Source organism: Ambystoma mexicanum, chromosome 6q (genome assembly GCF_040938575.1).
Source record: "Ambystoma mexicanum isolate Mex_15411 chromosome 6q, UKY_AmexF1_1, whole genome shotgun sequence".
NCBI lineage: Eukaryota > Metazoa > Chordata > Amphibia > Caudata > Ambystomatidae > Ambystoma > Ambystoma mexicanum.
The window spans coordinates 447,540,882-447,557,067 of NC_090937.1; the positions used below are offsets into that span (position 1 = coordinate 447,540,882).

General features: G+C 47.1%; 1 protein-coding gene across 1 annotated transcript in view; it reads left to right on the forward strand.

The window, feature by feature from the left end:
- PLAA (phospholipase A2 activating protein) overlaps positions 1-7,347 on the forward strand; it is an 801,260-nt gene extending 793,913 nt beyond the window's left edge. The window contains exon 14 of the mRNA XM_069630922.1: positions 6,611-7,347. Within this exon, the coding sequence (XP_069487023.1) occupies positions 6,611-7,176 (566 nt within the window). The 3' untranslated portion in view covers positions 7,177-7,347. The remainder of the gene's footprint in view (positions 1-6,610) is intronic.
- Positions 7,348-16,186: the final 8,839 nt, after the last annotated feature.

A 16,186-nucleotide genomic window follows, 5' to 3' on the forward strand; every position in this document is an offset into this window, starting at 1 on the left:
CGGCCACGAAAGGAGACATTGTAACCTCATCCAATCACTGCAGAAAGAAATGGCATCCTCGGCTAAAGAGCTTAAGTGTTTTTCAAGATCTGTCACACACAGTGCAACTAAATGAATAGAAGCTGGATGACCTAGAAACAGCCTTTTGCTAGCAGTCGCAGTTTTATGAGTAGCTTGAGCAAAGTGTGTCGGCAGTAGAATCCTATTGGCGCACAGCAAAGAAAAACTCTGACACTGAAAATCGTTCCCGCAGAAACAATATACGAATCGGAGGTGTGCTAAGGGAAGTCTCGGATTGGGAACTCAAAGGATACGTCTCGGATTTGTTCCAGGAGATACTGGGAGAGGAAGTAGTAGATCTCACGCTGGATCGCACACACAGGGTATTCAAGACAAAACCTGGTCCCGGGTGTCCTGGTACGAGTTCACTTCTTTAAAACCGAGGATCTCCTTCTCCAAAAGGCCAAAGCAAGTGGGGCATTCTGTTCTGTGAGTCGACAATACAGCTATTTCAAGATCTCTCCGAGAGAACGTTACAACGCCGCAGGCAAATAAGGCCGCTGACAACATGGCTTACCGAAAAGGTATCCGTTATAAATGGGGATACCCGTTTCCAAATCTTGTTCCAAATAGATGGCTCACAACATCAGTATACTTCACTGAGGGCAGTGGTAGAAACCTTGAAGAACCCAGAAGTGGAGATCCACGTGCCGGAAGAGCAGACGCCTGGAACATCGATCCCTCCATGGTCTCAACCCAAATCAAGGAAGAGCAGGTGCTGCAACCGCAGAAAACCATCAATGGACTGAAGAGAAAGGAGCGGAGAAGAGGAGGCACCAGGTTGACAGACAGGCAAAGGGCACTCACCCTCACAACAGCTGCTCACTAGAGAGTGGACTGGTGGCTTATTTGGACAGGCTGCCTTAAAACTGGGACACCAAAGCACTGCAATCCAATGAGGATAATTGAGACTGCAGGAGTAGACCGGGTTACAATTGCAAGTTGTTCATAGTTCTAAGGGCAATAGGACCATGAGCCATTGTTCAAGCAAAGAGCTTGATGAAGACCTCACAGGCGGTTACTTTGGTTTTTGGTTGTATCTTTTTATTGTTATTTAATACTTTCAGTCTTCCCTTATTTATTTTTACTTTGAGTGTGGGGTCTCACTCCAAAAAGGGACGGGGGGGGGGTGTGTATCGTACAATTGAGAGGAGAAACATGAAGCAATGCTTTCAATGGAGGGATGAGTGGTACGAAGGCAATGTTGAGCACCAGCACTATTTGCGCAGTGGCTCTCCATGCATGATATGGTTCGAAGCGGCTTTACTATCAGGCTGTAAATGATGGCGGGTGTAAATATAGTGTCCTTAAATGTTCAGGGCCTAAATTCACCTAGAAAGCGTGAAAGTGTTTTGTCAAAACTGATCGAACTTAAAGCAGACATTGCTATCCTTCAAGAGACTCATTTGTTGGCCCGAGATGAAGTGAGAATGAGATCCAGATGGTTCCTGCAGCAATACTATACCTCATCAGCTAGCAAGAAAGCGGGAGTTGCAATCTTAATAGTGAAATCCCTTAGATGTTAGCGTATAAAGGTGGTAAAGGACGCCAGAGAAAGGTATAAAGGGATAGTTGTGCGGATAGCGGGGAACAACCTTACGGTGGTGTCAATATATGGCCCCAATCAATGGCAAACACAGTTCTACACTGACCTATTCCCAATTTCATCAGGGGATTTGGTGTTAGGCGGTGACTTTAATGTGACACTAGAGGGGTCTGGCCCGGAATCCTCAGCTGAATCGGCAAAGGCGGCTCCCATCAAGAGGGCTATGGCAGACTTACAACTGGTTGATGCATGGTGGAATCTTTATCCTCAATGTAGAGATTAATCTCATTACTCACATGTATATCGCACATACTCCAGAATTGATAACTTTTTGGTGTTTCAGGCCTTGGTTCCCAGTATTGTGGCTGCCACCATAGGAGTGGCCTTAGTATTAGACCACGCTCACATCACAGTACAACTAGACTGGTACGGCCTGGGTAGTAGTCCATGATGTGGCATCTGAATGATTCTCTCCCTACTGATATAGCAGTCTGTACAGAAATCACTGAACGCATCACTCAATACTTTCATGAAAACCTCACAGGCGAGGTCTCTCTCTCGGGGTTATGGGAAGCTCTCAAGCTGACTTTACAGGGCAAACTGATTAGTATAGCCACGGCCCGAAAAAAAACTATTAACCGACCAGAGGGAAAAGGCAGAAGAGCGGGTAACCGGCTTGGATACTCGGTACAAACAGGATGCGGCCAGAAAAACAAATATGCAACTTCAGGTGGCCAGAGCGGAGCTGAAGGCACTATGGGCGGGAGACATTTCATATAAATGACTCCGAACTAAACACTTTTACTTTAGCGCTTCTTACAAAGCGTCCCGCCAACTAGCATATAAACTCGGAGCTTAGCGGAATAGTACTGCGATAGGAGCCTTAAAAGATAACGGAGGTCAATTAAAGACTGAAGAAAATACGAATTCTGTCGCATTATTACTCAGATTTGTTCGCAGCAGATCTAACTACAGCCCAGCCACAATCCTTTATACGAGAGGCTCAGCTTCCACAGATTACAGGGGAACAGAGGCAAACTCTTTAAGCACTGATTACATCGGACAAAATTGTATGGGCCATTCACGCTCTCCCTGGCAATAAAGCACTGGGCCCAGATGGCTTCACGGACGCATTTTTCAAAAATTCTCTACAGTCTTGGTCCCGCATATGGCAACGCTATTTAATTATTTTGTCGAAACAAGCACGATTATACCCACTATGGGGAATCCTATTTAACCCTGTTAGCTAAATGAGACAAGGACCCTTCCATGTGCTCGTCCTATTGGCCGATAGCGGTCCTTAACTACGATTCCCGAATTTATCAGAAGGAATTCGCCACAAGGCTTGCCCGCTTCCTTCCAGCCCTGGTACTACCTGATCAAACAGGGTTCATACCCGGATGCCAAGCATCTGACAACATCAGGCGAACTATAGATTTATCAGCATGGGCGCACAACCACAAGCAAATTGCCCTACTCTCGACGTGTAAAAGGTGTTTGACTGCATCGATTGTTCATATCTGTCCAAGGTACTGGAGGGGTTTGGGTTGGACCAGCGGTTTTGCAAACTGCTGCTAGCTAACTATGTGCTATCATCTACAAGGATTAAAGTGAACAGGACATTCTCTGACCAAGTACGGCTATACAGGAGTATCCGCCAATGGTGTCCACTGTCCCCATTGCTGTTTGTCCTTTCCATAGAGCCACTGGCCTGCTTGGTACACTCTTCAGTGGGTATACCAGGGTTAGAAATAGCGGGCCATCACCACAAGCTAGTTCTTTATGCAGATGACCTTCTCTTTTATATGCAGAGGTCCGGCGCTACTTTGCCACATATCATCACGTTGATGGAAAGATTCCGAGAGGTCTCAGGCTTTAAAATTAATTTGGTAAAATATACCATACTTAACATTTCCGAGCCAATGGAGACGGTAGCGCGGCTGCTTTGAGACCTCTCTTTTTCATGGGCCCCGCAATCTTTGAAATACCTGGGGGTAAATCTAACGCTGAAGTTTGGAGACCTATACGCGGCCAACATGGGTCCATTGTTTAACAAAGCTAAGCAGGATCTAGTTAGATGGGAAGGCTCGGAAATATCCTGGGTTGGGAGATGACCGCAGTTAAAATGACTCTCTTACCATGCCTGTTGTAAGCCTTCCTGGCGTTACCAGTCTCGATGCCGAAAGCCCCTTTGAAGGACCTACAATCACAAATTATTAATTTTATAGGGTCCCGCAAGAAGACGAGAGTGGCCAAACACACACTGATGACTTCTAAAATGGAGGGGGGGCTTGCAGTACCAAATGTATTTGTATGCGGCCCAGGTGTCACTGCTTCTAACAAGCCACAAGGTATCCCGAACGCAAGAAACAAAACATTGGGTGAACATCGAACAAGAGACATTAGAGGCCTGCTTGTATGAGGTGTGTTGGAGCTCCTACTAAGGTTCGCAGGGTGGGTAGTAGGGTCCTCACGTCCTCTAAGATTACACTGGAATACTGGGACAAAACAGTGCATAAATATAAAGTAACCACTGATCCATCACCTAGGACAGTACTTTGGGGCAATGGAGAATTCCCCCCCCAGGGCTAGAGAAGGGGAGATTCGCCCGATGGAAGGAAGGAGGTCTACATACATTGGGTCAGCTGTTTCAGGACAATAGTCCTCTCACATTTGACAAGTGCAAACAGGCTTTTGGAGTAGGGCAGCACGAAAAATTTGAACATTTGCAATTACATCACTGGACCACTCATCCGAGGGTAGCGCAGCAGGGGAAACGGGAGACTACCATCTTTGAAGACTTGTTCTTTGGAGGTTCCCCCAAAGCTAAATTGGCAACCATTTACAAGGTCCTCCATAAGAGCAGATACAAGTCCCCGCAAACGTACATGACCGGGTGGGAAAAACATAGGCAGGCCCATAGATGATCATGTGTGGTTTAACATATGGACGAAGGCTAATAAGACATTCCAGGCGGTCCACCTATGTGAAAATAGCTTCAAATTGATACTCCGTGGTACCTCAATCCAGAGCTATTGCACAAATTGTCTCCCACTCTTCCCCCCCCCCCCCCTATCGTTGGAAGTGCAATGCATGTTCGGGCTCTTTTTTCGCATGTGGTGGGAATGTCTCCAAGCACAGGCATTTTGGCGGATAGTGGTCGCCCAGATAAGACATCTGTGGATTTGAACTGGATATGGATCCACTGGTCTTACTCCTTGGGAATGAAGATACGCAAGGACACTACAAGCTATTAGCTGAGAGTTCCAAGTTAGTGACCTTCTTTTTAGTGGCAGCTCGATTGGTCATTGCACAGCACTGGAAATCACAAGACATGCTGGGTATAAATGAATGGTGTGCTAAGCTGTCGTTTGTGGTATGTGGGAGCAATGTCTAAAATTGAAGCAGCCATAGTTTTGGGCAGATTGGGCCCCACTGATCACATTTGTGAATGCATTCGATAATCCTAGTATCCATCATAGGCCTCATGAGATGTCTTCCTTCTCATTAGTATAGGGAAACACCACCTAACTTACCCCGATCAGGGTAGGTAACACCACGTAGAAGCGACCCTTACTGTCCAGAAGCTAATACGGTATAACAGACCCACACAGTTATTACTGTATAATTTTATGTTGAGTATTTTATGATTTGATCGCCCCCTTTTGTTTTTTTTTCTTTTTCTATTATTCTCTTACCTTCTTATTTTTTTACCTGATGGAGAATCATCTGCAAAAGCAAGAACAAGCAAAGATTGTGATGTTTAATGTGGATACGATTTTTTAAATGGTTATGGTAGGTGCACATCATACTACAAATCCGGGCTGTGTCCAAAAATTGATGATTGTAAACAGCAAGTTCTAATGGGTTATGGAGAGGGTTAGCTCTGCAATTTTGATGACGAACCTGTTTTTGATTAAAATGACTCAAAGTTTAAATTGTAAAAAAAAAGAAGTAAGTTCCATTGTGGGAACAATTCCTTTAAGTGCCAGAGACTTTGATTCCATTAGCAAATGCTAACTGCTGTCAGCAAAAGATGTAAGATGGTCAAGTACTGAAATTATGGAAGCATCCCTTGGTCAAAAAGTGTTGTACAGACTGCAGCTTCCTGGTTTGGACGCGGAATGCGTGCTTATTGAGGCAGTGCTATCTTGTCCCACTCTTAAGTTTCTTTTTAGAAGGTTTCATAGATAGTGACACTAATAGAAAGATAAGAGCAGCAGGAAAAACAAAGTGAATGCAGTATTATTTAAATGTGTGGCAACTTGTAAGTCTGACCCATGAGAATTGGCCTAACGGACAATATCCTGCCCCCACCACATTATTAGGCTCTTCAGTTAGATGTGGGGGTGCACACTGTTGAAGTGAACACCTTAACAAAAGAACACCACCACTTGGTTATTCTCAAAGATAGCCTCACCTGCCACTGTTTGAGATCATGTTGCTCAAGGAACACACAATCTCCTGGCCTTTAGGACTGTGCCATTTCTCCTCTAGTCCATCCCATCAGAAGTTTCCTGGCGCTGAGTAACACAGTGGGTTCAATGCCTGGGGAAGCCTCAGTCTGTGTTTGAGAGCTTACGGGTACTTACTGTAAGTGCGATGTTCTCCGTAAGACCTTCCTTTCCCCTCGCCAGGTGTACTCCTGTGTGGCACACATTGCTCACCTTCTTTCTAGCTTTTTGGGCCCCATGCACATTCCTGAGTGTAATTGGGATCAACATGTAGATGGGGAGCATCAGTTTGTTTTTTAGGCACAAGTTGATTTACATAAGTTGCAGCAAAATTCTACCACAACTCTGTTTCTACAATCCATCCCGGACAGTCTCACCAAAACGGACTGCCGTAGTTCAGGTACATGTACACATGTGCACCTATGCATTTCTTAACAGGGCAACAGTTATTTTGATGAGTTGCCTCTTGAAGCTAAGGATAATGCTAGGCTGTGTTGTAGGAATGAGTGTCTGAAAACATAAATCATGTGCCTCCTCTTCTCTGTTTCAGACATCGTCTTTCCAGCACTAGATATTCTCCGGCTATCCGTCCGGCACCCACGTGTTAACGAGAACTACTGTAGTGAAAAAGCTTGCGACCAATTCTGCAGCCACCTCATAAAGTTCTTGAACCCCAGCGGGAAGCAAGCAAACCAGCTACTTGCACTCCGAGCATTGAGCAACTGTTTCACCAGTGAGCCAGGCCAGAGGCTCATGATGTCACAAATGGACCCTGTGGTCTCGCAAGCCATAGAACTGAGAGCGGGCAGCAATAAAAACATTCACATCGCCCTGGCCACGTTGACACTCAACTATGCAATCTGTTTAAATCGAGACCGCGACATTGAGGGGAAAGCACAGTGCTTATCGGTGATAAGCACAGTGATAGAAGCGGTTCAAGACCTCGAAGCTGCTTTCAGACTGCTGGTTGCTCTTGGGACATTGATCTGCGAGGATGTTAACGCCGTTCAGTTAGCGAAGTCTCTGGGAGTTGGCTCGCAAATAAAAAAGTATGCCTCGGTTTCAGAACCCGCAAAAGTAAGCGAATGCTGCAAACTCATTTTGAATCTGCTGTGATCGTTTACAGCAACTGGGGAACAAGCGTGATAACGAGCAATTTGGTTTTTGCTATTTTACAGCACTAGAAATATAGTTGCATAAATGCAGTGGTTGAAATGCGCATTTAATAAAGATTTGACTTGTCATTATGAGAGAACCAACCTGAATAAAATATTTTGCACTAACTTATGTAATGCTTCATTTGGTTGTTGGCTTCATTTCTTTCGTTGTGCATACCATGAGAATTACTGGTGCCCTTGCCCTCCTTCCAGAATATTGCCCTTTGCTTTTGTTTCCTACCCCATTTCCTTATGCACGATGCGTTCTTCCCTTTAAATATGATGCTCAAGCAGGTACCCCTTCTGTAAGAACCCACATCCCCTGTATATGCCTGTTGTCCATCACATTATTCTTGCACATGTTGGGGTGTCTTTACAATGCTTGTGCTCGTAGGACCCACAGTCCATCCGTAATTTTCTTTCTAGTCAAAGGGCTCTTGTTGGGAGGTTTCACTGCAGTTAGTCCTGGGCAACTAACTATTCTACACAATTCCGGTAAGTGTTGACCCGGCAGGGTTGTTTCATACTTTACCATCTGTCAGTGCCTCAGGACTATGCAAATTGCAGCAGTTTGCAATTTATAAATCCCAGTAACATAACACCAGATCACTAGAGGCACTGCCTGATGGGCCTAGGTAAAAGATTCACGATTCACAAGTGTAATAGCTTTGCTATTTTGAGGTAGGGTTCATATTTCATCTATACTAAGGCGGTTTGGCTATTTGTCTAATGGACCAATGAAGGTAGGTAACCTCCAGAGTTCCAGTATGAGTAGAATGCCCGCATGCTTTACAGTAAGAAACCCTTAGGTGCCGGTTTCATCCGATTAGATGGGCAATCCTGAAGGTCCAAAAGGATGCAGGAACATGTGAAATGGTTTTAAATTCCTTTATTAAGAGCTTATTAACACCCCTTAGAAGGTTGCTTCCTCTCTGGTCCAACGGACCTCTATAATCAACACTTTTTTTCAATTTCGTTTCCATTACACATTTATTGTGCAATATTAACACAATTGCTTTTTAAAAGTATGAATACATTTTAAAAATGACATAATAGGATTAGGTTCTTTTTGCACACAAACCTTCAAATAGCGAACATCCAGCTCCTTTGTGTTTTCTTTCTTATTTTCTAACCTTGGAGGTAAACCATTGATGTCAAAGCATAGCAACACAAGATCAGACGTTCAAGATATTCCTCCTATGGTAGGTAAGCTAGATGGCTGAGACCGGCACATCTTGAAGCAGACCTCACCTAATGTATTCCTTGCACAGATTCTTCGTCTATGATACTCTAGCTCCAGCACCTGGTGCCTTGGGACATGTTCTAGCCACCAGGGGGTGCATTGCGGCTCCACGTCAGCACCTCTACATGGCTCTCTGCTCGCATTGGTGGGCAGGTCTCCGGGGCCAGTATTTATGGACCCACTATGTCCCATGACCTCAATTACTTTTTTCTGCACACTCTGCGTCAAGAATGCCTCTTTTGTAAAACTTTTCAGTGAGTCATGCCCTCTTTTAAGGCCTTGAAGCTCAAGCTCCCCTCTGATTGAGAGAGACAAATGTCTGTCTCCCAACCCCACGGGATGTGTTTATACTTCCTAAGGTAGAGACACGACCACAGGATTGCAGGTTGTGCCAATACGTGCACTGAAAGGCCTTGAGAGAGTGTGCCGCTAAACTCCTTAACTTTTGCCACAGGGGTGAGAAAAGGACTCCACATAGTCCCCAGGCGTGGAGCGGAGAGAGAGGAAGACCATTCCCTTACTCGCAAAGACCAGAAGCAGCAGCACTGCAAGAGGACCTGCCCACGGAGTGACCCTTCGTGAACCATTCCTCGCTGTTAAAGGAGACTCAATTTGAGGGACCCTTGGTGGATTCGAGCCTGCAGGTATAGTCTCCAACCCAATCCTCCACTCTGGAGGAATTGGCAAACTTGGAGATTATGATTTTTAGTTGGACCCACCGAACTACAAGAAGCCAGCAGGGACCCCTTTAGAGACTGCTGCCACACTCCTACAGGCTCTGGCCTAGCTCTGAAGGTCTCTGAACCTGACCAGCACAGGGTTGCTCCATCTTCGGGGGTGGGTCGAGCTTCCAAAGCTGCCCTGTGCCATTGGTGCCAAAGCACCTCTGCCATATGCCCCAATGCTTTGTGCAATTTCTTGTCAAAGATGTCAGAATATTTGATAAGGAATGTGATGTTATCCCTTTTGGGATAAAACCACGTTGCCCTAGAGAGGTGAGAGACTGCTGGAGGAATTTTATTATGAGGGGATGGTCTCATGGATCTGGCATCCATCAGGAGGCCAGCAGCCTTGACACCACCCCCCCCACCCCCCCCCGAGCTGGAAATCCTCCTGGTGCTGGCTCTGAGGAGGCCTCATGCTGCTGTTGGCCCAGATCGTAGAGACTCTGGGGTTGTCAGTCAACCCGACCTATAGTTTATTTAGGCGGAGTTGGCTGTAGAGTTGCAGTCTGTGGCAGTCACTCCAAACCTTTTCTCCAGAGACAGGAGTCTCTCTACCGTGTCTACTCGCATACGTGGGAGGACCTATAAAATCCCCACCCAGCCGCGGAGCGGCCGCGGAGTTGGCTGTAGAGTGGCAGTCACTCCAAACCTTTTCTCCAGAGACAGGAGTCTCTCTACCGTGTCTACTCGCATACGTGGGAGGACCTATAAAATCCCCACCCAACCGCGGAGCGGCCGCGGAGTTGGCTGTAGAGTTGCAGTCTGTGGCAGTCACTCCAAACCTTTTCTCCAGAGACAGGAGTCTCTCTACCGTGTCTACTCGCATACGTGGGAGGACCTATAAAATCCCCACCCAGCCGCAGAGCGGCCGCGGAGTTGGCTGTAGAGTTGCAGTCTGTGCACGTCTGTGCACGTCTGAAACAATGGAAACAGCGGCACCATCAGCGAATTCCACCCCCATAGCCAAAACCACGGACCGAGACCCAAAGGTCATACAAGAGGGTCGCCAGCTTCGAAGTGCGCACTCACGCCCCACTGTTGAAAAAAACCTACAACAATACAGCGCACAATCTCATCTTACGCCGGGCAAATCTCACAAACACTCAAAAACTTTAACAGGCTCAACTGTGAACGCCCGTTGGAAACAGGATTCCTTAGAAAGATCCGGGCCCAGTACTTCAAATACAAATATAGAAACTATTCACCAAGAGCTAGGCCCAGGGGAAACGGAGGACTCGCTCCGGCGGACCTTGGAGGACGCCCTCCCGGCCCTGGTCCCGCCGAGCCTGGATCCCGAGGGCGACTTGTCGGTGCTCCAGAGCCCGCGTCAACGACCTCCTGCACTGGCCACGGCGGAAAACAGCGGCTGCAAACCGCGGTCTTGCCCGCGACTCCCACCCCTACAGCCCCGGGACCCGATGGCCTCCGGAGGGAGGATCGAGGACCGAGAGCGGGGGGAGGGGCTCGCTTTGGCGGGGAGCGCGGATCGCATGCCGCAAAGTGTCCTGGAGGACGAGCGAAACCCGGCTCCCGCGGCAACGGCCCCGGCAACGGCCTCCCCGGAAATGGCCCCAAGCGAGGCTGAGCACCCGCAGGTCTTTCTGGGGGTGGGGCCGACTTCCAGCGCCAACCCCACGGCAGGACGCGACGCACAGTGGGGATGGCCTGATGGCCAAAGGGACACACCCATTGCCGAAGAGGACGTTCAACCACCTCGGCCAACACGAAATGGCCAAATAGACCCCTCAGTAGAGCCTAGAAGCTCCGAATGTCATGGAGAAATCAAGGACAACCAAGCCAGCAAGACACCAACACAATTAAAACCCCAAGTGCTCCTAAGCAAGTCACTGAACACTCTTTCTTGCGACTCAGCAGTCGAGCACATAGCCCCAGGAAACACAGGAAATGAAGAGCAGGTCCCAGGTCTGGAAGAGCCTCCGCAACCACTGCCCGCGCCCCCGGAGGTCTTGAAAAACAAAAAAAAACGCACTAGAAAAGAGACGGAACCTTCGGACACAGGAAACGAAATTTCGATTTGGAAGAAAGTCCCTTTAAAAACAACAAAAAAAACTCAAAAAAGTACAACCAAACCACATACGTCAAAAAACCAAAAAAACGGCCAATTAATAAAAAATCACCGGGGCCTGAAACCAACAAAACCATCGGTAGCCACTCTCGTAACAGACTTCTTCCATGCTTTTGCGCCAGAGACGCACCTGAGGCAAGCGGACCTCACCGATGAGGAAATACTGGAGGCAATTAAAACGTGCCAACCACCAGAAAAAGCGAGAAAAATATTTGTCCCGATAAATACCTGTGTTCAACACCAAAATCTCGCAAACGATATCCAACCCGCATCTCCTTTAAAACAAGCCTCACAGGCGAAATCAGCAAACAAAACAGTTCCGCCCTTACATCAAACACCGGGTACCCAGGTCACACCCAAGAGGAAAGCCACACCGAAACAACCTACGGACCTTGTCCAAGTTACCGTCCACTCTGAAAAGTTCGATGACATGACGCTACCAGCCTTACTTAAGGAAAATCTGGCACCAGCCATTTGCAAAACCAGACAGTTAGCCAGTGAAGAACCCTCACTGTCAAACCTCCTCAACTCAACTACCCCACTCGAAACCATAGAGCAGACAGGGCCCCAGCCCTCGCAAGACCCACCTTCTGAACCACGAAAGCAAACTATCCCTCAACTTGACCATGAGTCTGATACGCTCCCAAATAAAGCTGTTGCGATCAGCCAAACTAAGGAACGGCCGACCCGCAACAGGCAAGGGGGATCATTGCCCGCCCTCCCCTCAAATCTACATTTACCTGGGCGACTCAGTGGTGGCCTTCCGGACCTTCCCTCTTCGCCTACAGTAAGACGGATTCTAAATGAGTCCAGTACACTTTCGCCCGCTCCAAAACAAGGCCCCCTTCCCCAGGGTCCTACAACGGAGCCGGCATCGCAGCACAAGAGAGATCTTCTCCCAATAATGTCAGCTATCACCATTGCAATGAACCCGTTTACAAAATTGTATGAAAGCATTAACGAAAATCTGAAAGACAACTCAGCTATTCAAGCCACAATGCTCACGAAATTAAGTTTTCTGGAAGGTTACATCACCGCCTTAGATGATAAACTCAAAATCTTAAAGCAAGCCATAGAAATCGGCCACAAAGGAATGGAAAACCCTCCTATTCCACCCGACATAGGGACAAAACTGGGAGTCCAAATTTCCCCAGTCGAACATTTAATTTCATCCCCCACCACTCTCTTCAACAACCAACTGGCCGCTGGTCTCTTAATCCCGGAACAACAAGAGGTGATTGATATCACAGAAGAAACGGCAAACATTCTGCCCCCACCGAACAAGCCAGCGAGTGAGTCTGATCTCTCTTACCCTTTGTTCACAGGCATGAGACGGGAAACAAAAAAAACCAACCCCAGTGGAGGGAAATCCGAAACACAGAATCAATCCTTAGCACTGCGACTAAACTCTGGGTCAGCAAAACAGAAAGAAAAAACAAAAACCTCGGCCCGGAGTCCGACCGCACTCCAACAAATCCAAAAAGCCTCTCTTAGATCACTAGATAACTTCCTAGAAGACGAGGTTCTGATGAATATCTCTCAACATCTTGAAGATATGGAAGATCAACCACCTGAAAAATATGAGAAAACACTTAAACCATTAAAGCAGCAGTCTACTTCAACTAAAATAGATCAAGTCGCAAAAAAAGAAAACCCAAAAGAACTGTCAGAAGAGGACTCTCCGTATTATTTCATCACCTTGGAAGAGCGCAGGAAACTTCTCCATCGTCGGAAACCTGCCACCTCTTGTAGCCCAACGAGCTCCAGAGTGGTGTCATTCACATGTCCTCCAGTTCGCGAGGGGAAAACGCGGAAAAAGCTAACCTCTAGCAACCAACTTAGCACACAGGATGCACGACAATTCCGGGACCCTTATCAAAAGTCCAAAGAAAACACACACTCAGAATCAAGAAAATCCGATAAGAGGGGGCAACACTTGCGGTCCCATTTTATTTCAAGGACCGAAAAACATCGGAAAAGACCGGACCCTACAGGGGTATCCCCGATTAAGCTTGAACAACATGCTGAAAACGACGATGACATTATATTGAATAGACGAGGAATCCTCACGCTATTTAGCCTGATTCCGACCCTCCGGAAGATCAAGTCCTCAGATTTAAAAATCATAGATCCATACCATTCGAACAAAAGAGCAAAAGCCTATATTCATCCAACTTCGAAGTATATAAGGTCGAAAATTGAGGATGCAACAAGCGACCTAGCTGCGCTAGGCTATACAGTGCAAAGAGAGCCGCAAAACACGGAAAAAACCAACCCAGAAAAAAAACCGACCCGAAAGTCCAAAACTTCGGGGCAAGAGCAAAAAGTGGAGCCACAAAGCCTCTCAGGGCTAACCCGAACAGTGGTAAATTCATTCTCAAAGTTATCTGAGAGCCATCGAGAACTAAAACCCGTCACTCCTAGGCGCGACAAGTCAAACGAGTCCACAGAAGAGTCGTCCCCGAAGCCGGAACATCCAAAAGCAGATCGTCCAAATTCGACTAAGACTGTGTCTATGGCGGAAACCAACAGGTCAACCTACAGAGCTCAAATAGAAAGCGCCTCTACAGTCCAAAAATCAACCGCAAAACTACAGGAGCTGTGGGCCTGGCTCCCAAAGGCCCTATTACAAGGGTCCAAATCCAAATAGCAATTCGCAGGTCCCCCAGTAGAGCCCAAGGGTAAACGGAACGTCAGCCGGCTCGTACCTTCATTAAATTTCTGCTCATGGAATACGAGAGGTCACTTACATCTCACCACAACAGGCGATGCAAACTTAGCTTCATTTGACATTATTTGCCTCCAAGAGACCTGGCTCAGAAACAATCCAGCTATGGATGGGTACGACACAATTCTGGCCCCAGCCAACAAAGGAGCCCTAGGTCGGCCGACTTCAGGTCTTCTTCTGGCCTGTCGACAGGGAATCGGGTTGACCCTCAAGTCAACCCTCCAAGCAAATCTGTCAATCCTAGCAGTATTATGCGAATGGTCTGAAAAGCCCCTCTCCCAACCGCTGCAAATAGTGGTGATTAACACTTACTGGAACCCGGCGACAATAAACCATCAGTCTTACCTCTTAATGATGGAAAACCTGATTGACGATATCCAAGCAACACGTCAGGTCTTTTCAATCATCATCTGCGGCGACCTGAATGCCAAATGCCCTAGAGAATTGCGAACATTGGATGCATCCTCGCAAACTACAACAGCACTGAAAAGAGGTCTCCTATGGTCTTCCTTGATGTCCTCTAGAAAATTCGAAAACCTGAACTTTGCCTTCCCAAACAAAAACCGTCTGCCTACTTGGGAACAAGGCCCACTAAAAGCGACCATAGACTATATCTATGTATCCAGACCGCTTTTGAACAAAGTTCAATCTTTTGAAGTCCGACAGACTACAGCCAGCGACCATAATCAGCTGACAATGTCGCTGGCAAACTACCACAAGGCGCCTGAACTCTATTCTACGGAAGTAGAACCAAACGCCCGTGGAAACCGACTAAACCTGACGACCCGAGCGGTTAAAACTCTCCTGGCAAACTACACCGGGGAAGACAGACCCAAGGGCGTAAAGAATCTTGATTACGTACCTTTGCTGTTAAAACACCGAACGAACTCCAAACAGCTTACCCCTGTCCATGCACCCCCAAAGCATGCCTACGATGCCACCTTGGTGGCCAAACGAAGGGAGTTGCGAAAACTCAAAAGACAATTAGGAAACGACCCGTCAAACAAAGAAAAATTAAAAGCGGCAACCTCAATCTACAAATCATGGGTGAAAGAACATCGTTACCGTCTATACCAACAAGACGCTGAAAAAATGTTAACAGCCATTAATGATAACAAAGCTAAAGAATTCTGGTCCCTGTTGAAAGCCACAGTGCCCTCAATGAACAACTCCATAATCAATGCCATGCCAGAGCACAAATGGATCACGCACTTTTCCTCGGTCTTGCAAGCCCCCGCTCAAATCATCTGTCGGGATTACACAGCCCAGAAGACAGCCTGGATTCAACTAAATGACCGAGAAGAAATTAGCAACCATATAAAAAAACTGAAGATCTCCAGAGCTGCGGGTCCAGATGGGATTTCAAACATCGATCTGAAAAACAACTACACGGAATGGGCAACTTTGCTAGCCTCAATCTTTCAGAAATGTTCTGAGCAGCAATCTCTGCCGCCGTCCTGGACAAAAGCTATCATCGTCCCGATCTATAAAAAGGGGGACATCAGACCCCCGAAACTATCGCCCTATTGCCCTGTTGGACTGCATTGGTAAAGTCTACGGAAGCTTACTCCTGAACCGTTTTCAATCTTGGGCCGAAAAAGCCCCATGCAATGACAACTACCAATCGGGCTTTAAGAAAAATACGGGAACGACGGCGAACATCTTAGCGATCAGCACCCTAAAAAGCAAAGCCTGGGAAAAAAAATCACGGATCTTTATCGCCTTCATCGATCTAACGCAGGCTTTCGACCTCGTCGACAGACACCGCCTATGGGACAAACTGGAGAGCTGGAATTGCCCTCAAGAAATATTCCAACCAAATAAAGCTCTCCACACGGATACCTCCCTCAGGGTTCGACTCTCCCAAAGAGGCGACCTGTCAGACGAAATACAGACCGGGCGAGGGGTAAAACAGGGATGCCCGCTAGCACCCGCCTTGTTCCTTGCATACCTCGGAGATTACGGCGATTTTGTAGACCTGGAGCACACGTTTCCGCCGTCCCTTGCATCCTCAAAAATAAGTTACCTTTTGTATGCTGACGATCTAATCCTCCTGGATCAGACCCAGATCGGCCTCCAGAGACAACTAACAAACCTCCTGAGATACACAGCCGAAAACAACCTAAAAATAAACCGAGAAAAAACAAAATAATGATTCTGGGAGGAGGACGGAAGAACAACAAATCC